This window comes from Microcebus murinus, chromosome 8 (genome assembly GCF_040939455.1).
Source record: "Microcebus murinus isolate Inina chromosome 8, M.murinus_Inina_mat1.0, whole genome shotgun sequence".
NCBI classification, from domain to species: Eukaryota; Metazoa; Chordata; class Mammalia; order Primates; family Cheirogaleidae; genus Microcebus; species Microcebus murinus.
The window spans coordinates 82,887,878-82,913,176 of NC_134111.1; the positions used below are offsets into that span (position 1 = coordinate 82,887,878).

Here is a 25,299-nt window from a genome sequence, read left to right on the forward strand (position 1 = left end):
TGCAAGAATTTATTGATATGATATATGCAAAAAAGTGGAGAAATATTTTACACATAGTAATAAACTGATTTTATTTAAAAAATAAAACTACTCTAAAATGTATCTCTTTTGGAAAGTCTTAGAAGTAAAAGCACCATATTCATACATTATAACTGGAGAAAGATGACTAATGTTTTTTGGATGTCTTAAACACAACCAAAGCCATGGTGGATTCTTAGAAATAATGATGTATGGTAGGTATTGTTATTCCCATTTCACTGGATGCAATATTCTCTCTCTGTCACTCTCTCATCTCTCTCCCTTTCCATTCAATCACTAATCACTATTCCAGTATTTATGGTGCTCCTTTTCTGCACTCAATAAAAGTTACAGACTAAATACTTTTGGGTCCCAGCATATATATGGTTCCTACCCTTAAGAATCTTATAGTTTATCAAAGAAGATAGACAATTAAAGAAGCAATTACACACAATAAACTGTGTAAAAAAATCCATGCCATTTAACAGTGGAATTACTGGGAATGAAGGAGCCCATTGCAGGCGACCTGGTCTTGTTCTGGGATGATCAGAAAGGCGACCCAGTGCCAGGAATATTGAAGCTTGATTATGAATCAGGGAAGGAAATTAATGATTAACAGAACCTTATGTCCATTTTCATTCATTCTCTCCCACATACTTAAAGATATCAAGATATTTATTGATGAAGAAAGAATGGAAAGGGAAAATAACTAGTCCATGGTTATCCTGAAACAACATGAGAAACTGGGGATTCAAGCTCACACTTCTATAACTCTAAAGCTTAGACTTTTACTCCACAGCAGTGTCCACAGAATTCAATCCTTTACCCATGAGCACTCCCAGCACTGTTTAGAGTGTAGAAATGGGCCCTATCTGACCAGCAGAATCAGAATCTTGGTGAGTGGGGCCCAGAAATCTGCATTTTATTTATTCTCCAGACAATTCTGGTGCTCCTGAAATCTGAGAACTGCTTCTCTAAATATAGTAAAGAGGAGGGAGTAACAGTGTGTTGGACAGGGTAGCAATCCCCAAGAAATTTAAAATCAAATGGAGAGATAAGACAAGCTCACAAAAAACAAAATGAAAGCAGCAAATGTGCCAAGTAAGTGACCCTGTGACTTCATAAGAGTTTGCTATAAGGGAATTGAATGTACTGTTTTAGATAATCAGTAAAAGGATCAGGAGAGATATCATGAAGAAGATGGCATTGAACTGGGACCTGAAGGCTGGCAAACTACAGGGAAAGGGGGAAGAAAAAGAAAAGAGGCAGAAATGGCTTAATATGATGGCACTACAGAAAACAGAGTCACTAAACCTAAGTAGAAACCAGACTCTGATGATGAAGCAGGAGGAAAAGCAGCCAGATCTGATTCGCATCATGTGTACTTGTGCTATTCGTGTTCCCTGTACCTTGCTTCTTGTAGAATATGAGAAATTTCATCAAGGATTTTGTAAACGCAAGTTTTAATAACTTTGGAAAGCATTTTTAAGGAGCGAATCCCACCTCATTCCATTTTAAACACATGTTTTAAAAAATATCATGTAAATAAGAGGTAAAATCTTGTACTGATTGTTTATTTTTTTGTATGTTGAAAAGACATTGGAATACGGAATTAATGGAAGTTTGATCTTGTATGGCAGCTTGACATATTGACAAAAATACAAAGTTTGAAAAACAGTGTTTAACAACAGGAAAGAATTATAAAGTCATTGAAAAGCAGGCACAAATTCTAACACACAAGTCAGAGCTGTGAATTTCCTGTAAATTAGTATACACATCTATTTCTGACATGTTATATGCAAGTTAACACATCTTATATTCCAAACAAACAATGAGAAACATAGACATTTTCAGTTAAGAGAATTAAATTTCTAGGAAATGACCTTTCCAGGCTAGTGAGTGTAAAATATCAAAATTGTTCAAAAAAAAAAAAAAAAGTTGGCACCTAGGGAAATTGGAATATTTAAAAATATGCCTTGAAGAGCTAAATGACCTTTACTTTTTCTCACTAAATATAAAATGCTCACCTGTGTCCAGATTACACATTTATACAAAGTTTGATTTGAGGTGTCCAAGCATTTAGATTTAGGGCACTTGACTTGCCAAAACTCATAGCATTAAAATGAAAGAGAATTTTCCTGGGAAGATTTTTAGATTTTTATCCACCCAGCTAATGCTCCCAGAGAAAAACAAGTGAAAAATTACTATAATCTAAGACACTTAAATAAAACACAAAGCAATCACCGTGTTCACTCACAAAAGAACTTTGTAGTTAAAGGATGCATTTTCCCCTTTACTCTACCCTGGCCAAATAACTAAGGGGATACATTAAGCTGAAGAGCTACTGTAGAGTTTTTATCCTATTAACACCATATTTTGATAATCAGAAAATTAAAGGTACTTCCCTAGTATTTCTATCCTTGAATCTTATAGGGGAGGAAAGACTTTTTTCCTCTATTCTCTTAAATTTAGTGCCTGAAGCCTGTAAATTAAACTAACAGAAGACAGATTAACAGGAAAAAAAGGTTTATTCATATGCACAGGCACATGCCAGCCAATAAAAAAAGTAGCTGGCTTGTTAAAAGTTGCATATCTAACTTAATACTTATTAGGAGCAATAACAGAGGGTGGGGGGGGGAATAGCCTATAGGAGGAAAGAAAGAAAAACAGATTTCATTTGGAAATACAAATGGACTTAGGAAAACAAATATGACAGTGGTCCTAACCTTTTTGGCACCAGAGATCTGTTTCTTGGGGAGAGTGGGGCAGAAGCTCTGTGGGGCCCAGTGGGCCCCATCAGGACATGGATTGGTATCCAGTGGAGGCCTGGGACTGCAAAAATGTGAGGTAAGAGAGTTAGTGACAATTCCAGCTTCTTCATAAACTCCCCTAGAGAGGGGATTTCCAGTAGATTTACTCTTGGTCCCTCTCCTGGGATTAGAAGCCTAGCCAAAGAGAAAATTTATGGCAGTTCTCATGTCTCAGAAGTTTCTGCTTTTAGTCAGATAAGGGAAAGTTCAACAAGGCTTCTTTCTTCATGTGTTTCATCTCAAATATCTTCAGCTTAAATTAATATTTATACCATCTCTGGGGTTCCATGTGGGTTCTCATTTTCTCAGACTGTTTTCAAGAATTTACTATATAAAGTTAGAAAATTATTATCTCTCATTTATAGTCTAAAAATAAGTATTACCTGTCAGAATCCTGGGTTTCAGCACCGAAGATGTCGAGGTGGAAGTCTACCCTCAGTTCTTGGTGTGCTCTTGGCAGAAGAAAGACCGGAGGCACCAAAGTGTCAAGTCCAGGCTACTGTCCTAGTTAGTCCTCTGACTCCTTTCTTGAAAAAATCAACCTGGAGGTCAATATGAGGAAGTAACCTCAGGCAGGGAGCAGTTTCACAGGAGCAGCTCTTTATTGTAAAATAAAAATGGGTCTGTCTCAGAGTGGAGAGAGACGGACCAACTCACTCCCTGACTGACCCACTCACTCCTCACTTCTCTAATTGTTTCCTTTCATTAGCCCAGTCCGGATTGTTTCCTTTCATTAGCCCAGTCTGGAGGAGGGTTATTAGAAGGTGTAGGATGTTATCAAATAATCAACAGGGGTCCTCAAAATTCCATCTACCTATAGGGAACTCCCTCTAAGAAAGCCCACCTAGGGGTGGTGAACCACAACGCAGATTCAAGTTAATGGCATATTAATTAGGTTACTCTAGGTCACTTTATAAATTTTATGCCTGGGCTGGGGAATTCCTAGACTGATAAAGACGTCGTCTTTCCCCAGGTGTAGCAGTTGCTCGGGATAGGTTTAAAGCGGGGCAGCACCAAAATGGTGCCCACCTTATCCTTCCCAGCTGGAGCAATTACTTGAAACAGCGCCAAAACAGGAAACCCCTGTCCTGAAAAAAGCCGGAGATCCTAACCATCTACCTAACATACCTACTCAGTATCTAGAAAAAAATTTATGAAGTTATCACTATAAAAACCAAATTTCTCTCTTCTCCCTCTCATAAAAGGGCCCCAAGAAAGTTTGAATAGCTGCCCCATCAGTCAAGGTCTTGCTTTACCTCAGGTTTTGTTTCAAATGGCTTTTGGTACAAAGTATTAGTGGAAATGCCCATGTTATTTAGATCATTTGGGAGTTTTTCAGCTCAAATCCTTCCCACTGATGTTTCGTTTATTGTACTCAAAGCATGATTAATCAATGTGAAAAATAAATACGATATAAAAATAGTAGCAGTAGCTTCTATTGGAAAAGGGTAGACAATGGAGCGGAAGCAGATTTAGCGATAGTTTGAAAGGCTGGTAAGTTCGATTCCAACTTCTTTCAAATAGGCAGTAAAGGAAACCAGAATATTTCACCCAAAATATAGTTCTTTGCCATATTTTGAGATGTCTGTTCAGAAGGGCTGCAAACCACTGGAATAGCTTTGAAAAGCTATCCTTTGTGGGGGAGATTTGCATCTGTAAAGGAAATCTATATTAGTGAAAGAAACAGCAGGGACAAACAGGCTTTCTCTGACACTTCCCTCCCGCCCCACCCTCCAGATCTAGAAAAGATTAACTGACAGGAAAATAAGACTAAACGTCTGACACTTTTGAAGTTCTGACAGAAAAACTCTTACCACAGGCTACCATTTATTCTTTCTGAAACTGCTACCTCTGAGACTCCACTTTTCTGTCCCCCACAAGAAGTCCTGTTAGGTGGATAGTAGGGCATCTCCCCTCTACTAGGGACAAAAGCAGGCGCCCTACCTTGGTGCTGCCTCCAGCAATTGCCACACCTGAGGGAAGGGGAACTCTCACCCTGCCAATCTGCAAAAGACTGCAGGGAATGCCCCAGCTTGGGGCAAGGAGTGGGGAAGGTGAGGGGGGGAGCAGACAGCCCAGGCTAGGTAGGGTCTGGAAAATGACCTAGAGTAAGCTAAGGCTAATTATCATGTCATTAACTGTCCATCAAATTGATTCAGTGGTGACATTTGAACCAGGAGGACAGCTCAATCCACACACTATAAAACAGAACCCCAGCCCATAACCAGAGCCTCTTGTTATGACAGGGGGCCGTTCTTCAACTGTGGTGACTGTTTCTTGCTCTTGCTCTATAAACCTATCTTGTTCTTCCTCAATAATCTTCGTTTCAGGCTTACCTAGCTTTTGGTGTCTCTGGTCATTCTTCGGCCAAGAGCACATCAAGAAGCGAGAACAGACTGCCAACCTGACAGTCCCAAGCCCATATTCTTTCTGTAACCTCAGGATGATATAAAAACTTCAATCATCTGGATTTTTTTTTTCCTGAGGCACATACTTTGTGTTTCTGCACATTAATAAATTTGCATCATTTTTGTTCCCACTTAAACTATGGGCAGTTTGTTTCATAGATACAAATATTCGAAGATTCAGAGAGAGAAAGAAATTCTTTTTACCCCTGTAATATAGAAAGGTCTCATTGGTATTTTGAAAATACATTATAATTTTTTATGTGGACTTGATTTTCTGTTGGGAATAAGAGATGTTACTTCTCGGAGAGCTCTATCCAGCTAAGACTATTAGAGGAATAATGAAGATATTTCCATAATCTGTATAGTTTTATTTTAAAAATGTATAAGTGCATGTAAATGTAAGGGCCTGAAAGTGCAGCTGGTCATTGCAGTGCTGCTGTCAAATCATAGAGCTTTTTAAAACAGAAAATCAAGTATAATCTGCTCTCTTGACTTACAGCATCAGCGATGGCATCACCAGCATTATTTTTTAGAAAAAAACATAAAAAAATAAAAGAACGATCCCAATAGAAAGTAGCATCAGTGTTAGCTGGCCTTTTGAAGAGATATATAAGAATTCTGGAAGGATCTGGTGCTGTGGCTCACACCTGTAATCCTAGCACTCTGGAAGGCCCAGGAGGGAGGATTACTTGAGCTCAGGAGTTTGAGAGCAGTCTGAACAAGACTGAGACCCCGACTCTACTAAAAATAGAAAAATTAGCCAGACATCCTGGCTCAAGCCTGTCGTCCCAGCTACTCAGAAGGCTGAGGCAGGAGGATCGCTTGAGCCCAGGAGTTTGAGGTTGCTGTGAGCTAGGCTGAGTCCACGGCACTCTACCTCAGGCAACAGAGTGAGACTCTGTCTCAAAAAAAAAAGAATGTGGAAGGAATGTGTTTTAAATCCCCCAGGGGAGGAACACTAAGTCCTAACACAAAACTAATGCAAATCTGGAGCTACTCTTTGTGGGTGAGGATGAAATAATGCAAATAAGGAAGACATTTCTATAGCCTCATAATCTGTGTCATTACACAATGGGCTCCTGCATTAAAGAGGACTTTACAGGCAACAGCATCATGGCTTCAGATCTCAGGTCAATTTTCTCTTGCCTAATAATCTATCCCTTGCTCACTTGGCTTGTGCTAGGAAAAAAAAAAAAAAAAACAAAACAAGCAAAATCGGTGTCACTAGCATAAAATGTTACCAGTGAGGATGAGGAAGTTCCCTGTGAGAGGGAGATAGTCCTGGTCCCAACTTACATCAAAACATTGTCTCTAAGAAGGGAGCTCAGAATCAACATCCTTAGCAACACTTGAACACAGAGTTCTGAGAACTGAACTGGCAAAATAGATCCCATGTGCATTTTCAGTTTGTTTTGAATAACTCTAAGTTTCTCCACAAAGATCTTCCAAAGGCAGATATGTAAATTGAGGTAAGTGAAACATTCTTTCATCATCACTTAAATATGCACACTCTGATGGACTCCAATATTCTATTTGTAGGAATTTGTCATGAAGAAATAACATATGATGTAATGAGAGGCAAGAGCAACATAAATGTCCTCAGTAAAAAATTTGGATGAAAATATAATACTTCCACATAATAAGAGACTATATGACTATTACAAACAAACTTTAAAAGAATATCTGTGGGCCAGAATAATGTTCCTGACACGTTTTAAGGAAGGAAAGACAGTTAATAAAACATATATAGCAAATGATGCCATATTTGCAAAATACTCTGGGTGGGTTTAGGATTTGTATATAATATGATATCATATAATCATTATTTTTTATTTTTATTCTTTGATTTTGTACTTTCTCATTTTTTCCAATTAATATGTATTATTTTTGGCATAAAAATCAAACTAATTTTAAAAAGAATATTACTGAGGTTGCTAAAATATTGAGTTCATACTATGCCTGCTGGCTTTCTGGGCATCCCCATCAAACCTAGAAAGGGCAACTTGTCTAGATCCCCCTTCATTAAGGACCTCAGTACAAGTTAATCCTTCTGGCTTCAATTAACCATTGGGAAGAAGACAAAGTAGTTTCTATAGTAGCTCCCTCAGTTTACTGGCCCCGAGCAGCAGAAGAAAGACTTCCTAGATGTCAGACCTGGCACATTTTAGAACATCAAGAGATAATGCTCACACACTATCCCTCAAGCCTTGGGTTGGAGGTGGGAGGTACAATCATTGGGTTGCATCTTCATCCTGCTCCCAAACATGTTGACATAGGTGTGGGGAAAAGGTTAGCAAACCAGGGGAGTCTGGAGCCGTGATTGACCCTTGGCCTGGGAATGTGGCCCATGGAATGCTTTCCATGTCACTACTTAAGGATGTTAGGTACCACCTGGAGCAACAGGGCATGCTGTACCAACTTGCTAGGACTTTTTCGGATTGATTTACACAAATTCAAGATTGACAGTATTCCTGGTTTCACTATTAGGGCCTTGAATTTCCCTTACCATGGTTGGTTGCATAGAAGGATGTGTCTACATGATCAGTCCTCCAAAGAAATCTAGGATCCTGAGACTTGAGAAAGCTTTCCTGGGCAGAGACACTGTATTACAGGCATCTCTGCTGCTCCCAACTGGAGGAAAAAGCATTTCCTGTGCAATTGCAGAAAGTGAAGGACTTGGAGGCTGGCCTCTGACTTGACTTCTCCACACTCTGTCTTTGCATATCTTTTTCTTATGGCTCTTGCTCCTTTGCTGTAATAAAGCTCAGATGTCAATAATACCTGCCAGTGTCCTGTGAGTCTTTCTGGTGAATCAGAAAACAAAGGTGGTAGTCAGAACCCGGAAACATAGGCCCTTCATTTCACCCACAACTCGCAGGTCATTCCATCTGGGTTGACATTTGTGTTCCATATCAGCATGGCATTTGATGTTTGTCTGGAATTTGTCTATTTCACAGTCTTGCTGAACAAGGGACTCTAAGTGGCTCCTCCCAGTGGCCTTGTCTCCCTCTGGACTTGTGAGTTTGTATTTCAACACTGAGCGAAGGACCTCACTGAGACACTTGTGAAGCAAAATCTACCTATGAGAATTAGACAGCAGTATAAACAGTGGTGAGATTTCCATCCTGGATACAGGAGAGAACTTCAGAGGGGCCCAGGCAGGAGACTGTGAACATGGTAGCTGCAGAGAAAAGGAACAGAAGGAAGCCAAAGTGTGTAGGCTCCTGGCAGCTGCCTTGGTTCTTTTGGTCCTTTTGTGTCAATTGCTTTGGGGTAATTATTTAGGAGATAGAGTTACTGATGCTCACTGTCACTCACCCATGGCTTCTCATACCCAAAGAGTTATTAATTCCCTCCTCAGCATTTGTCTCTGGTTCTCCATACTTTGTTCATTCAGCTTTTCCTCCTAAGAAACAATTTCTGGATCAATCATTCATTGAACCCAGCTATTGCTATGGATTATCCACTAGAAAATCAAAACTTTCATTTCTGTATGTTTATCTTTTGCACACAGGCCATTCTTGTGTTCCTTATGTGGGGCCACATTTATAGTTGACAGAACAGACATAATTTCCCAAGTATTCATATTTTTGTGAATTTTCTGAAATAGTATAATGGGGATGAGTACAGTTTTGTTTTGTAGACTCTTGCAATTTGACATCTATGAATCAGATTATAATAATGAACGTTCAGTATAAAACAGCAAATTAGATCAATAATAATTATTTAAAATAAATTTGTTACTTTTTAGGAGACTAAAATTTAAAAAAGGAAAAGAACTCTAACATGTTTTAAAACGAATATCTTCAAGCACCTAAATTCATTTGGAACTATTTTATTTTAACTGGTTTTAATATTTTTGAGTGATCTAGCACCCTCATTCCCTCATTAAAGTAACTTTAAATTGTCTTCATCTTATTCTCTTGTCAATACTCTCAGACTTTATCTTACAATATTATTTCTTCTCTCTTTACCAGAAAAGTCAAGCTGAACATTTGAATAGTACTACAGAGTATCTGATTAGTACTTTGTTATCAGTTCTTTGACAACAATGGCTGGACTGTTACTAAATTTAGTGAGAATTCTAGTTCATTCAAGACCAGTGTTGAAATCTTTTTTGCAATGTCCCTTCTATGCTCTTAAAGAAAGATGTCAATATTTTTTATTATATAATTCTTCAACCTATACAATCTTTGAATTAGCTCATAAAATTAGATAACACTGGAAGAAAAAATTATCTTTTTCACACAATAGTAAAATTGACCCACCTGAGTACTGGAGTATGAAATACCTCAGGATGATCACTATTTGATGTGTCATTCACTGAGAGAGAGAATCTAGCTTCAACTGGAGTGAGGCTAATCTTTTCTTTCTATTTTTTGTAGAATGTTAAGTAATTATATTCCTATTGTTAACAGTAAAAGGCTTTTAAAGTTTCTCCTCAAGGTAGTACATTATATCTAATACATTGTATATTCAAATGCTCTTTTACCAGAATTATAATCTCAAAAAGCATAATAATTTTATTACTAATGTAAAGATTTAAAAAATATCTTTCATTTGTTTTTAAAATAATGTAAGTACAATCCTTCTCCTTCTACCCCAGACACTTCCTTCCCCATTACTGAAACTCCAGGGGACAGACAAGTGGTTACCAAGCACCAGGCGTTTAAACAGCAGAATGAACCAGGATAAAGTGTGAGTGATGGGGCCAGGAGAGGTGAATACCCAGAGCCTCAACACACAAGAATTCCCAGCAGTCATGCAGTGACACAGCGTGCAGGACAAGAGAGGGAAAAGACACAAACTGCATAGTGAGGAAAACCACACTATTAAAGGCCTGCTAAAGCAGGACTATAAGAGAATGTGTCCATTTAGAGAGGCAGTATAGCCAAGATTCAGGTGGTCCTTGGGTCAGAATTCTAACCCCATGACCTCCTAGCTGTGTAACTTCCATAGAGTAATTTAATACTTTTACATTTCACTTACTTTAAATGAAAAGGAAGAAACATGACACCTTATAATATAATATCTTAAAAGTGCTGTCTTGATCCAGTCACTCGATTGTGACTAAAAGCTCTCAATAACTCTCACGAGCAGTTTGCTAAGCCTCCATCCCAACCCCTTCTGCCTTATAAGGCTCTACCACTCCTGGCTTTCAACATACACCCTCAAATGCCAGAAGCCCCAGATGTCAAACACCTGAGGATGGCTCCTCCTTCCTCAGGCCCACAGATTATACAAAATTCTCAATTGACAGGAAGTCCCTTGAAACCTAGCTAACTCTACCTGACTTGCTGTACATAAGCTGCCTCCTACAATTCCAGCTTGCTGTTACCTTTTCCCCAGATGCAGCCTACTATATGGGCCTGTCAGTCTTCTCTCCTTCAGATCCATAAGTAATAAAGAGGTCTTTCACCTGTCCTGGGGCATTTAATTGTGCCCCACCGTCATTGGAATGCGGCAGAGCATGCAACTTGCTTAGCACACTGCCTAGTACAGAGTTGGTCCCCCCAACCCTGCCCCACCACAAGTCTTTTACCCATGAGGAATTCCTCTTCAGGCTATAAGATATGAGACTTTGATGGCACCATGGGGAGCAGAACTAGAAAAGAAAAACCATACAATTTTGGCTTTTAAATTTACTACTTAGACAAATTGTGATTAGATTGAACTCATTGTTCTCAATACTTCTCTTACTCCTCCAATCCCACTTTCCAATCAATAAAGCTCCTCTGGCCTGTGGAGAAAGAATGAAGATGAAGAGGAAAATGACAGATTCTGTTGTCTATGAATATATGATTTCTTTTCTGCACCCTCCTGTAGATTAAGTTTGGAAATGGAAACTATTACCCCTTCCTGCTGGAATACTGAAAATTAGATTCACAGAGTTTCACCTACCCTTGGATTGGGAGCAACAGGGTTGATGCGGAGTTGCAGGTAGCAGGACCAAGTTTTCAGAGCCGGGAAGTCATTTGAGAAAGACAATTTTACTGTTTCCTCTATAAAGGTCCAGTGGTTTTTAGAAGGACCTCAAGACCATGATCACATCAAGGCCCCATGAGAGTAGAATGTGCATTAGACCAAATGGCCAGGTACCAGATGAAATGTGAACAGCTAAAATGAAGATAGAGTAAACGAGTGAATATTAGCATCAAACAGAGCTAGAGTATGTATTCTAATAGATGCCATCAACAGGTTCAGCCAGGAACTAGGCATTTCCCTTTGCTGTCATAATTCTTCATCAACCAGACAAATTTATGTTCTCTCAATATATCTATGTTCCCACAGAACCCTTGAGCTTGGGCAGGGCCAGGTGGCTAGTTTCAACCAATGGACTATGAGCAGGAGTGGTGTGTCACTTCTGGGCTGTGGCAATGAAAAGTCCCTATTTGACCCTCCAACATTCTTCTTCTTGTTATGGTGATCATGGAGATAATATGTTGAGATAGATGAGCCACGAGATGAAGTCTCCTAAGGCATCATTTGGAAGGAAGCTGTCTGAGTCACAGTGGAAATAAGCTTTTACAGAAGCGAATGATGTTTCATGGTTAATTTATCATCACTACAGAACCTTGTGCATCCTTAATAATATAGGCCCCAGAACTTAGATGCCACCTCTGAGAGGAATTGATGAGGAAAAACCCTTAATTGGCTGAATATATTCTAAAAGGATTCTGAAAAATCCTTAATTGCTAAGTTCACATTTTCCACCTCTGGATAAACTGGAAATTTGGGAAAGACACTCAATTTTGTTATAGAAAAAAATAAAATAAAATTACATTTATTGCATGTCTGAATCTAAATGGGTGAGGGGGAAAATTACAACTGCTATATAATTACTGATATTATATGGTAATTGTAATATAGCATAAATAATAAAGTATTTTGATGCAAAGTGGATTTGTGTCCCAGCTCTGCTACCTTTTATGTGACTTTGGACAAGTTTTTTTTTTTTTTTTTTTTTTTTTTTTTTTTTTTTTTTTTTTTTTTTTTGAGACAGAGTCTCGCTTTCTTGCCTAGGCTAGAGTGAGTGCCGTGGCGTCAGCCTAGCTCACAGCAACCTCAAACTCCTGGGCTCAAGTGATCCTCCTGCCTCAGCCTCCCAAGTAGCTGGGACTACAGGCACAAGCCACCATGCCCGGCTGATTTATATATATATATATTAGTTGGCCAATTAATTTCTTTCTATTTTTATGGTAGAGACGGGGTCTCGCTCAGGTTAGTTTTGAACTCCTGACCTTGAGCAATCCGCCCGCCTCGGCCTCCCAGAGTGCTAGGATTACAGGCGTGAGCCACCGCGCCCGGCCTGGACAAGTTTTTTAATGTTTCTAAAATGTTATTTTTCTCATTTATGAAAAAAGGAAAATAAAAGTGCCTAACTAATAAGGTTGTGATGAATATTAAATGAGACAGTTCATATAAAATTCTTAACAGAGGGTCAACATATGGAAAACATCCAATCAATGTCTGTTATTTTAACATTTTTATTATTGTGATGGCTGGAAATCTACACATATAATAGTTTCATGCTAATAAGTGACGGCAGGATGATTCCATAAATCCCTAAATCCATGGAAAAGGATGATATAAAGAGATGATGTTTAAGATAACTCAAATGAGATATTAAGATTCGATCAGGATATTATGTGACATGCATATGCCTCTTGCAATAAGAATGACTTGGCCACTAATAGGATATGTTTTTAATGTTTAGAAGCTTGTTTTTTCTGTTTCTTAAAGAGGCAGAAATATTTGATTATATCATTTTTTTAGATCTCTCTACTTATCTTGAACAGATAAGTAATTAGAAACAGGTCAAATATTTTGCAAGATGGGTATTTGTCTTTTAAAAACCTCTGGGTAACTTGCAAGAGCAACTATTCCAATATTCATTCACATATCTCCTGTGTACCATTTGATTTACAGTCTCCTGATTGCTATCTTGTGGTGAATTGTTCTGTTTATAGCTTTAAAATTGCTATCTGGGTGACAGTCTTCTGTTTCTAATCTTAAGATGGTTGTCTAGTGTCTTCGCTCCCCATGGTTTATCATGCAGCTTTATAATACTGTGGAGGGAAATACAATTAGCTAACTATGCACCTGCTCTGTTTACAGTTTTATGAGTATAACTTATAGGATGATATACATAATGGGTCTTGTGGTAAAGTGCTTAAAAAATAGAGATTTTGTGTGACATTCCGCAATATGTAAATACATCTTTAAATATTTTACATCTTTCTTTATATATTCTGTATGTATATGCATGTATGTGGATTTGTGTTTCCCCAGAGTGTTTTTAAAGTTAAACAATTGTTAATTCAGGACCTTAGAGTAGCTAAAATCTGAATTTTGATGTTCATTTTAGCCTCTAACCTCTTATATACCTCATTTATCTACCTCATAGCTTCTCCGTCAATTTTTTCTCTGTCATCATCATTATTTTAAATGAAGTTTTGACCTTGGATCAGGATCAGATTCTTTGCTATGTTTCAGAAGAAGTTTCCAGTGACCATTTAGCCTGTAGTAAACCCTAGAAAATCTATTAAGTTATTTATAAATTAGATACTTTATGTGAAGTTTCACCTCTATTAACATTAATGTATGTAATAACATTGCTAGAGGTAGGTGTAGTTACCTGCAATATTCTCTGATATATATTGGGGACAATGATGTCTTTACCAAGCAGATTTATAACACCCTGGGAAAGGCATACAATCATTAGGCTGATTTTTTTTTTTTTTTTGGTATCTTTTTGCTTTTGATTATGTTGCATTTATCTTTCTTGAATGAAAGGAACCTGATTCTGCATTATAGATAAGTTGCTTCCAGGTAGTTTGAGAATGTGAAGTTTTTAGTTGTATCAGAAGACAAGTTGTCAAGGGTCTAATGAAGACCACTGGTAGTCTCGAACTGGGTCAGTGTGTCAGCTTTAGGTATGCTCGCATCAGAATGAGGTTCTTATTTAATAGCAGAGGGAGAAAGAGGAGTGGTTGGCTAAGTAAAGAAAGACACTTAAAAGATGCAGCTTTGAGGGTGAGTACTACCACTTAGCGATGGTTGCATGACTCTAGCTCGATTTGTTATTTTAATTTTATTTTCCTTATATGGATGACCAGGACTATTCCAATAATACTTAGCTCAAAATGGTGTCGTGAACCAAATGAACCAGCATATGCAGAGTAAGTTTATGCATTGTAATGCACTACGTAATTAGCAGGTACTATAACTGCTATGAGCTAGCATGGTGCCACTGGAAATTTCAGCTGTACCTTACTTACAGCATTAGGAACACAAGTTGTTTCTCCTCTTCCTCATTCCATCACTTGTTTAAAATGCATAGTGCCCTGATATATCTCACTCTAAATACTACAAAATGACAATGATTTGAGATGAAAGGGTTAAAATAGCCAAGGGAGGGTAAGTGTGCATGTCCATGAAAATAGCAGGAGGTGTTAATAACCAGACCTTTAAAGTCCCATAACTGGAAAAATTTAAGAGAATTTACTCCAATATACCATGTTGAAAATATGTTTTTTGTTGTTTTGTTTTGTTTTGTTTGAGACAGAGTCTCACTCTGTTGCCCAGGCTAGAGTGCTGTGGCGTCAGCCTTGCTCACAGCAACCTCAAACTCCTAGGCTCAAGCGACTCTCTTGCCTCAGCCTCCCAAGTAGCTGGGACTACAGGCGTGTGCCACCATGCCTGGCTAATTTTTTCTATATATATATTTTTTAGTTGTCCAGCTAATTTCTTTCTATTTTTAGTAGAGACAGGGTCTCGCCCTTGCTCAGGCTGGTCTCAAACTCCTGAGCTCAAACGATCCTCCCACCTCGGCCTCCCAGAGTGCTAGGATTACAAGTGTGAGCCACCATGCCTGGCTGAAAATATGGTTTTTGTCCACTGACTCAGTTGACATCATATGTAATCAAATAAACACAGTAGTTTGAAATAATAATAGAATCTCCAATGAGAAGTTATTGGAATCTTAAAATTCTTACACTTTGGATGTATGAATGGGGTAATAATACTTAAAATAGAAAATTTATAATAAGAAAATTTTGAGAGAGGATCTTGCTCATGGCATCAATGTCCCTGAAATCACTCTCATGCTGTTAAGTGGACTTGTCTTAAGTCATTAGTCAGTTGATTGACTATTTAAGGCCTCATTCCCCCTCCCCCATGGGAAGCATAGCACAAACACTTGATATTTTTTATAACAAAAGACTTGCCAGGAGCCATTTGGCAAGCTGCAATGAGGGCAGAAAGAAAAAAGTTATAAAAATATTAATGTTATTTGAAACTACCTACAAAATATTTTAGAATTTGTTTTATTCCCAAAGAAACCAACCAACCACTGTTAATTAAGCATAGTCTGCACAGATGAGTAAGTCTGTACACATCACTAGGCATATGAGCTGGGTGGTAAGAACATATGGAATGTATCACATTCCAAACAATCAAAGAGTTCTGAGGAATAATTAATGATATTCATAAATATGAACAAAAATAAGCCCATTTTTACATCTTCAGATTATTAAACCCTGAAAACAAATTCTTCCTCTTCCCCAATTGGTTTTTCTTATAACAAATTTCTGACACAGAAGAGAACATTTGTTTCATATTTTATTGAATTTCATTTATATTAAATTAAAAATATATTTCTGACAGATTCATGTAACAAAAAGGCAGAACAGTTTTCAAATTGTTCAGCTGGGATGATCAGTGTGGAATGAGGCAAAGCAGTTCGCATTCTATAATTGCCTTGTACAGGTACAATTCTTTCCCAAGAGCCAAAAGAGGATCCTTGAGAACTAACTGAAAAGCCTAATTACAGAAATTTAAAATACTGTTTCTCCCTCATTCTCAAAGAATAACATAAATTGGGGAAAGGAATGAGAATGGGAGAATGGGTACAGGATCGGAGGAGAAGGAAGAATAAGGGAAATTATACTAAAAATATACCTAACATTAAAAAAGTTAGTATGTGTTAAGTGCATAATCCTTCATAGATAAAATAGAAAAAAATTAAAATAACATCACACCACACACAATTGGCATATCCTATTGTGTAAGCGAGTGCAGAGGTTGAACACGTCACAATAGTGCTGAACACAGAATCACAAGTAATGTCAAAATGATAACTTCCAACCAAAAAAGAAATAATCACAAGCCAATTACTTATATACAAATCAACCCTAAAGACAATTATGTTCCAAATAAAGATGTCCACAAAAGAAAATCAAAGCAACATTATCCTTATTTACAAATGCAACTAGCCATGTCTTTAACAAGCTATAAAAATACTATTCACATTTTCAAACATACAGTAGTATTTTTTGTTTGTTTATTTCAAGAAGGCAGCTAACTTTGAATGCTTGGATTTAAATGAAACATTGATGGCTTACCAGCAAGGTTTTTTTGCACCCCTGTCCTTTGAAGATACTTTACAAGAGAGAGGGCTTGTTTTCTGTTTATGAGTTAGGAAAATAAGGAAATGGATACAAAGGTTTATAATACCTTAAGCCTCTGCCTTTTCAGTAAAGTGTCTCCCTTTCTCACCAAAACTGATATTGCTAAACTACTTTGATGTATGAGATGAGTGCTTAAGAGAAGATTTAACATGACTTTTTTTGTGCTATGAATTGTCTTGCATGTTGATCTCATTTTCATTTGATCTTGTTACAATGGTGCTCAAGAAAGAGATGAACTAGTCATACCATGTGAAAATGCAGTTTCAACATGCAGCAATACAATCTCTGGTGCTTCCAACATGAGAAGTAGACACACCAGCCAGTGGGATGTGCATTCAAAGTTAGCTGCCCTCACACAGCTGCTCAGTTTAATAATCGACCCATTTAACAGCAGTACCAGTTTATGCTACATATTTCAAAGTACCTTACTTTAAAAGAACAGCTTACATATCTACATTTAGAAAATAACTTCCATAATTGATTACTGGAGTAATCCCAAAAGGGTTCTTGGAGTGCTATGGTTGTAATCCCCTCACTCCCCCCTCCCAGCCCCTGAGAGATCCAGAAATATACAGGAAAATGACTCTCATGTTAAGGGAAAAGATATAGCCCCCCATTAACTGAAAAATCTGGAAATGATACTTGAAAACCAGGTTTATGTCAATATATAGGAAGTATGATTTGATTTCCTTCAAAAGGACTACAGGCCTGGGGGAAACATCTACACATTAAGGATAAAAATAGCAGTAAAGGCAAAGTGGTTTGGACAAGTTAGACTATTGCCTACAGGGATGAAACTTTGTTTTCCTATATTTGTATATTTGTACAAATATAACCACTTCTCATGATATGGGGAATGCTCACTAGAGCATTGAAAGAAAAATGCCCTTAAAGAGCAAAAGTAGAGAAAGAATGGCATTCTATTAGACAACATGAATGTTCATTAAAGTGAAACTGCACTCATTATATATTTGTTAGATGGATGAGTGATCCAAAAAAGAATTCCAGGTGGTTCTCAAAGCTGAACAGCCTTTACCTTTGTGATAATAAGACTCCTCATTTAGAAAAAAAATACAGCAGCTATAAAATATTTTCTATCAGGAATAAAATAAGATGAATAAAGCAAATAAATTAGTTTGCTGACAAAAATAACTTCTCACTTATATGTAGAGTTTTTATGGAAAGATTAAATCTGAGATCTACCAAGGGTATGTGCATATATGTGAGTTTCAATATTCATCACAGGGCTAGCTTGTCTCAAATTCTTATAGAGATGGACAAAGAGAATTTATCTTCATGGAAAAACAATTTTAATATCAGAAATTATTCTCTGCGCAGTGATTTATTAGACAAAGATTTGAAACAATGTCCAAATTGCTAGGATCTTTTATGAAAAAATCAGGCATTTGAGGACAAAGGCCAAGTCAGTATTTCACAAATCAGGGTGTGAGACCTCAAAGATCCACTATGGCTTAAGAAAGGGCTACTTTGAACTAGGGTGGTAGAAAGTGAAGAGAACAGGGGCAGTTTTGTCAAAGATGAAAAAAGGAATGGTTCTATTTCTCTCTAAAGGTCAGAGAGAGATGAATTTTTCTGTGATTCCTAACAAGGTAATCACTTACTTGCAAAGCTGACTGTCAAAGAGTATTTTCCAGGGAAAGCATGTGAATACCCCCATGAAATTGGAGCTTAGACTCTTTTTAGCTTGTGACTATAGAAGCATTTTCTTCTGCCCAAAATATCACCTGGCTGGGAATGATATGAGGCAGGGGTCTGCAAAAGTGACATATCCCACATTTTTTGGTAGGATTTGAATGGAGTGTCTGAAATTTCTGTTTTAGAGAGACTTTTAATGAAAATAACAAAGCAGCCCACAGTGCTAAAAAATATTTGCCCATAACACAAGGGTCCCTCGGCCTAACACAATGCCCACAACAGTTTCATGTTTGCAACTACAGAGAGAACTCCTCTTGCAAAGATCTCTGGGATCAGAACAATTATATTCATCCTATCCAGAAATATAAAAGCTGGCCCCCTTGTAGTATCAGTAATAATAAAGATCATTATGATAATGATCTTTAAAAATTATACCTGATCTACACCTGTATGATGTCATTTGTCCTTAAGCAGGTGGCAACCAAGAGACACCAATCTGCTTTTATATGCCTGCATGGGTACAAGGCTGTCCCCCAAATGGACACACATCAAAGTTCATGTATACAAAAAGAGGCACAGCGGATCCCCTCTGTCCAGAGCACGTAGAGCAGAAGCTAGTTTACCTGGCTTTTCAACAGCTAGAAACCTGAATACCTGGATTTCTCATTTGCCCCATCATAAATCATCAGTCTACAAACTAGAGTCCAAAAGAATGGTAATACAGTAGTTTGAAATTCTTGGTTTAGCATTTATTTATCAGAAAATTGTTATTCCTTGTTGTTATTCCTTGTTTTTATTGTTATTCCTTGTTTTTGGAGGCAAGAGGGCATTGTGGGAAAAGAAAGGACATATCACAAATTAAATGTATTTTGTTTGTTTACTTAATGACACCACTCATTTTTTTTTTTTGTCTCTGCATAAGGTAATAGAACATTTACGCTTCCTTTACTTCATTTTGAAGACAGCTTACTTAAAGTCATATGTAACATATTTGCCTGCTAAATTCTACAAGGTGGTGTTTGCAAAACAAACTCAAAAAAATTCCCTTTACATTTAATACATTTAAAAAGTGATAAAGGAACAAGAGAATGGGGAAAAAATTAATTGTAATGGTTTAAAGTAAGTTTTCACAAGCAGAATCGTATATGCCTACTTTCAGCTAAACTCAATGACAACAATCGTAAATGGCAAACCTATTTTTTCGCTATGCAAAATCCATCCTACGTTTTCACATCCTGCATTTCATTTTGTTATATTATACTTGTGGTTAGCTTTCTAGTTTGATTTATTTAATAATATTAAAATCAGTTAACATTTGATAACCTAACTAAATCTACATCTTATAGTATTATCACGGTTCTGTCCAGTTATATACATGCTTTCATGAACACCTTTTCTATTACCTTATGAACTACATATACTAGTTAAATAATCAACAATTACAGATGGATGAATAATCCAAGTTGTGAAATAAAAGTTAGGTAGCTCTAGAGAAACTTATATTTACATCCTTCCCTGTCAGACTTAAACAATTTTAATTGTCTTTTCATTTTTGCCACTTCAAGAAGCACATTGATCGTTGCTCCAACTTCATCTAGCACCAAACCTCACATTCCTGGTAGTGATTTTTCCTTAGCATGGAAATGTGTGTAATCTTCATGCCATGTCCTTCCTTCAGAAGGTATCAGCACACACATTATAACACCTAGAAGAACACTATTTTTTTCTCTCAAGTTACAGATATTCAGTCATTCTTCCCAATCTACAATCTCTTGTTTTTAGTTTGTGTGTTTTAATAGGATTCAAATTTTGCATTGTTTTTTAATGTTATTTTAAGAATATTACTGAAGAAAGGACTGTCATCCTAACCTGTACTACTAATATAATTCAGAAAATCAAGAGATGCTGGGTTGTCCTCTTTGTGGTACAGATGATTTGGGGTTCTAGACCTACCCTAGTTGAGAGGACATCTCACCTATTTACGGACTACTTCTTTAAACAACCTTTAGCTACAGAGTTTTTCCACGCTTGAAAATAGGATTCGTCAAGGTAAGATGCACCTAATTGGGTGGTTTAAAAAATATAGTCAGTGTAATTTTAATTTTCTCAAATTTACATAATTGATTCTGCTTATTTCCATGGACAGAACTGGCCTCTGGAATCTGATATTCCAAAGCACTTTGAAGGCTTTAATTGGCATTTTTAAAATTGTACTCTACTGGGTTAAATAAGATATTCTCTGCAACAAATGAAACTCTTTTTTTTCCTTCCCTCTTAAACACACTGAAATATGTTTTCTTAAGGGGACAAAAATAAAACAAACAAACAAAAAATCCCAAACTACTGAAATCAAGTATATACTACAGAAATCATTCACAAGGAATGATGCAATGGTGCTATTGTGAAGTATTTTGGGTCATTTTGGATTATACTTGCAAAAGTGGGAGATTACTTGACATGTAAGAGTCTTATGTTCTTAAGAGGAAGGAGACTATATTCTCTAAATGTATTTCTGTTACATTGACAGTTAAAAGTTATTTTTTCTTCTTTGCTCCAAAATAAATGATTATGTTTTCCATATCCCAGTACAAACCACATGAATATTGTAAATCAGAAAAAAAAAAAGAAGTCAAGGTATAGTATCCAAAAGGGGGCTATCAGTGATGCCTCAGTGTGGACTTATCTAGAAAGGGAGGCTTATATTCAATTTTTCATAAGTACTGAGATGAGGTCTCTTTTCCTGGAGACTTTTCTGAGTGGGTAAAAGAGCTCTGAGCTATTAGGTTGTGGCCCCTGAATCATTCTGTGTTTTTAACCCTGGGAAGTCTGTGGTTGAACTTCACTAGAAGGGATCTCACAAACCCCTCTCCTGCTCTACCATAGTCATCTTGCCTTTCTCCTCATAGCTGGAAAAAAACAAAAACAAAAATACCCAAATACCTCCAAGGTTCTTGGCCAAAGACCACCATCGGCTACAGATTTAATGGTGAAGTTAGACTCTAGATAAGCTAATTAGTTGGTGATACAATATCCTTCTAGACCAGTTTATATTTTGATGATAACATTGAAACTATCATATTTGTCAACTTCAATATTTTGAAGGATGTTTAATTCATGTCCCTAATGAGTTCACAGGAGATCTCTTACTAAACAACAGATTATATGATAGCTACTCACAAAACAGTCTATGCAATCTGATTATTTGAACTCATGGAGAAATTAAAATGTCATTCCAATTAAATCTTCTAGACTGTCAAATTCTGAAGTGAGGAAAAATGTTCCTTTTATTTAGGTGTTACCCATACAATGCAGTGCTTTTAGTATACTCTAAATAAATATTAGTTGAATAAATGAGGTTTGGATGGATGGATGGTTTACCTTATCAAAACAGGCAGAAACATAGATTTAGGAGTTATTTTTTCTTCTAAACTCTCTCTGCTTTGCCAATAGAGATTTTTAATTTGATTGCTTTCATTTTTACAATTGACTAATTTGGTCCCAGTATTTTAACATTAGAAAAAAATATTTTAAAAAATATATAAATGACTTGGGGCAGGAATTCCTAGAAAAAAAAGACTTAAATCCAATTTTCCTTGTTATTGATATGAAGCCTCCTTTTCCTGGAGACTCAACCCAGTCATTTGTTCCCATTACTCATCTTAACTCAGTAGGTATTCTTTCAAAATGATACATAGTAAAGATGTTTCTAGAAGTAGGATGTTCTGTGTGAGGAAAGGAGCTATTATATGAAGTATCAAAAGATTAGTAAGTTGGATAATAAAATAATTGCATGAGAAGATTTTTCACATTTATTTACAACTTTTGACCCAAGGACCTATCCATAATCCTTGAATGTTTATATTTTTCTTTTTATTATACCAATTTATGTGCAAAGAGTTACCTTCTACTTAATATAAATAGAGTCTCATACTAGAAATTCCATAGAATTCAAGCCAATTCTTACTTGTATTCCTTCTTATGGAGTATACAAACTGAACAAATTGCCTTGTGTAGCAAATGTGATATCATATGTAGATAATGTGCCAGCCTCTCGCCATCTCCCTGGATACCATTCCAGGCTCCTAATTTGCTTGGTTTGGCATTTCCAGTCTTTATCTGAGCTCTTTTTTTAAAAAGTACTTAAATTAGTTAATTTGCTGGTTGCTTCCATATTGCTTCATTCAAAATCCAAAATGAAGTTCAGAAAATGAACCAAAAAATATTACAGCTTAAGTGCAAACTACATTTCTGAGTATCTGTCAGGTACACATACCCAGTCCAGTGTGTTTCTTCCAGTTCAATGGATTCCCCACTTGTACCACCTCTGAAAGTATCAGTAGTTTCCTTGAACCACAGAGAACTGTCCCTCAGTTTCCCTTCTACTCTTAAGATTACCAACTGCCAGTCAAGTACTATCATTTATAGAGGAGAAGAAAATATTGATGAATGTAAAAAAAGAGAGAGGATATATTTAATAGTGTGAAACATGAAAGCTAGACTTGACGTTGTATTTGACTAATATCTTGGCCTCCCCTTCTAATTTTAAAGACTGTATATTTAAAATAGTGGCCATTTCACCATATTAAAATATTTCTTGTTTAAATTCTGTCAAGAAGCTTTGATATAAACATTTTGCAATTAAAAATTAAAGTAAAAAACAAGGGAGACACTAATTTAAAGAACTGGTCAAAGCAAAACAAAATGAAAAAACAAAAAAGCATTCCAAACATAATTAGCGGTTATAACTTTAAAATTTATGGGAGCTGGGTTGCCCATTCTTACTTGCCAAGATAGAATCTGTTGGGGAAAGAAACTGGATTCTCAATCTCAGATGGTTATTCTTTTGTTCTAGTGGAAGTTTTATTATGATTTCCAGGGATGCTGAATATGGACACGTCAGTTCCCGCAGATAGGAACAGATAGCATGGGTGTTTCAACCATGTGCATTTAAAAAAAGAAGAAGAAGAAGAAGGGGAATAAACAATCAAAGAAAGAACGAAAAAAGAAAAGGTGAGAGCTAGTTTGACAGCAGGTAGTATTGCCTTATATTTTCTGGTCCTTCTCTAGCTATTCCATTCTCCTTGGTCGACCACCCTATGCAGAGAAATGAAGAAACAATGTGGTTCCTCCTGTCTTTCTCTTTCAGTCTTTCCTTCTAATGTTCAAGTTAGATAAGCACATAACTGTCATTGCATCTCTATATCTTCCTCCTGGAAGTGTCAAAACTACTGGCCTTGGGGGTAGAAGGAAGACCACCAGAGAAAGAGAGGGGGTGGGGAAATTGGAGCGGGCATGTCTCTCCGCCTTAAAACCACAGCTGAGCTTACACCACAGTATTCCGGTGTCTGTAGGGTGGAGGAGGCAGCACAGTGCCTGGCTTCAGCGAGAACTCAGAGAGGTATTCAGGATTCTCTGCCACAATGGGCCGGATCCGTCCATTCTGTTTATAAAAATATTTTGTGCTGTACTCCTGCAGGTAGTCTGGGTGCTGAAGGGTGCTCCGAGGTGGCAGGCTGTGATTCCAGTAGTCAGGGTTGTCAAACGCTTTCTTGGCCTTCTCCGGCACAGACAGTACGTTGTTCTTCAGGTACTCGGCGTTTCCCAAGGCATTGGCAAAGGTGTTGAGGTACAGTGGCTCGTTCACATACTCATCCTCTGCCTTGGGCGGACCATTGGAAGCATTGTGATATTCAGGATTATCCAAAGCTTGAAGGTCTCCATTTTTTCTCCGAGAAACGAAAGGGTTCTCCTCCACAGGATTTAGGTATTCTGAAGGAATACAAAAGGGTCAGCCAACATCCACTTTCTACAAAATGTTAATCAGACTCAAGTTATATACAATAGTTAGCTTCTTTGTCTAGAGCAAGAAAGCCACAGATTTGTTTGCATAAATTCTCCACAATTACTTGTGGATTACAATTGCCGTATGAATAAAAAAGTAAGTGGACCAAAAATTTTAATGATAAAATAAGGCACCAACAAGGCCAGGATCAGAATCCCTATCTCCTAGATTGTTCTTTCCTTCCTAATGCATTTTCCTCTTCTGTGTATTGATTGGACCAGTTATTTAAATGTTTTTGTTTCCTAAAAATCAGTAATTTCTTCTTCCATGCCAAGATGAAGAGATAAAGTAAAGGAATAGCGTTTTGGTTTTTTTTTTTAGTCTGTTTGGTTTGCTATGAATGCCTACACAGGTAACAAGGATTTAATAGAGATGCTTTACAGAAAGCCTTTACACATGAGAAAGAAATAAAAAAAAAACTAACAGATATATAATATGCCTCCAGTTGATTTGCTTAACATTACATATGATTCTGCTTAACAACAAAGTATAATCATAACAGTAATTTTCATCATAATCACAAAATAGTAAACTATATGAAATAGCTACTTTGTACATTGAAGCCAACTAGTGCCTATTTTATATGGTCCACTCTAATAAATCCATCTAGTAGAGGTATTGGCTTAAAATTTTAAAAAAGTAAAGCTGATAGTTAATGCTGCTCTCTACATGCTTAATTCTATGTCCAAGTCTATAATATAGACTATATATACGTGTATATATACACACATATATTATAGATTCTCTTTTTGGCCTCTCTTTTACTATATACAAAAAACCTAAGCTATTGCTAGCTTAGAATCAGTGCATAAAGAGAGTACAGTTCTCTACTGAGATGCCACCATTCTGAAACACATTTTCTAACCCCTATACTTAGCCCAAGACACAGAAAGAAAAATGCCATAAAGCCAAGGTTATTTTTCCCTGAATATAAGTATACTGGATATAATTAAGTAGTGAATATTCCCCTATCATATATATAAATTACAGTTCAATAATTTAAAAGACACTATCGTTTCATTCTTATAATTCTGTGAAAAAAGAAGCACAAGCCTTATATTTCCAGCTTCATAAATAGAAAAATTAAATGATGT

General features: G+C 36.9%; 1 protein-coding gene across 6 annotated transcripts in view; it reads right to left on the reverse strand.

The window, feature by feature from the left end:
- Positions 1-19,126: 19,126 nt before the first annotated feature.
- The window catches only part of ERBB4 (erb-b2 receptor tyrosine kinase 4), a 1,053,313-nt gene continuing 1,047,140 nt past the window's right edge, over positions 19,127-25,299 (reverse strand). For all 6 annotated transcript variants that reach the window (XM_020288223.2, XM_020288220.2, XM_020288224.2 and 3 more), the window contains one exon: positions 19,127-24,132. In XM_020288223.2, coding sequence (XP_020143812.1) covers positions 23,687-24,132 — 446 coding nt within the window. In that variant the 3' untranslated portion in view covers positions 19,127-23,686. The remainder of the gene's footprint in view (positions 24,133-25,299) is intronic.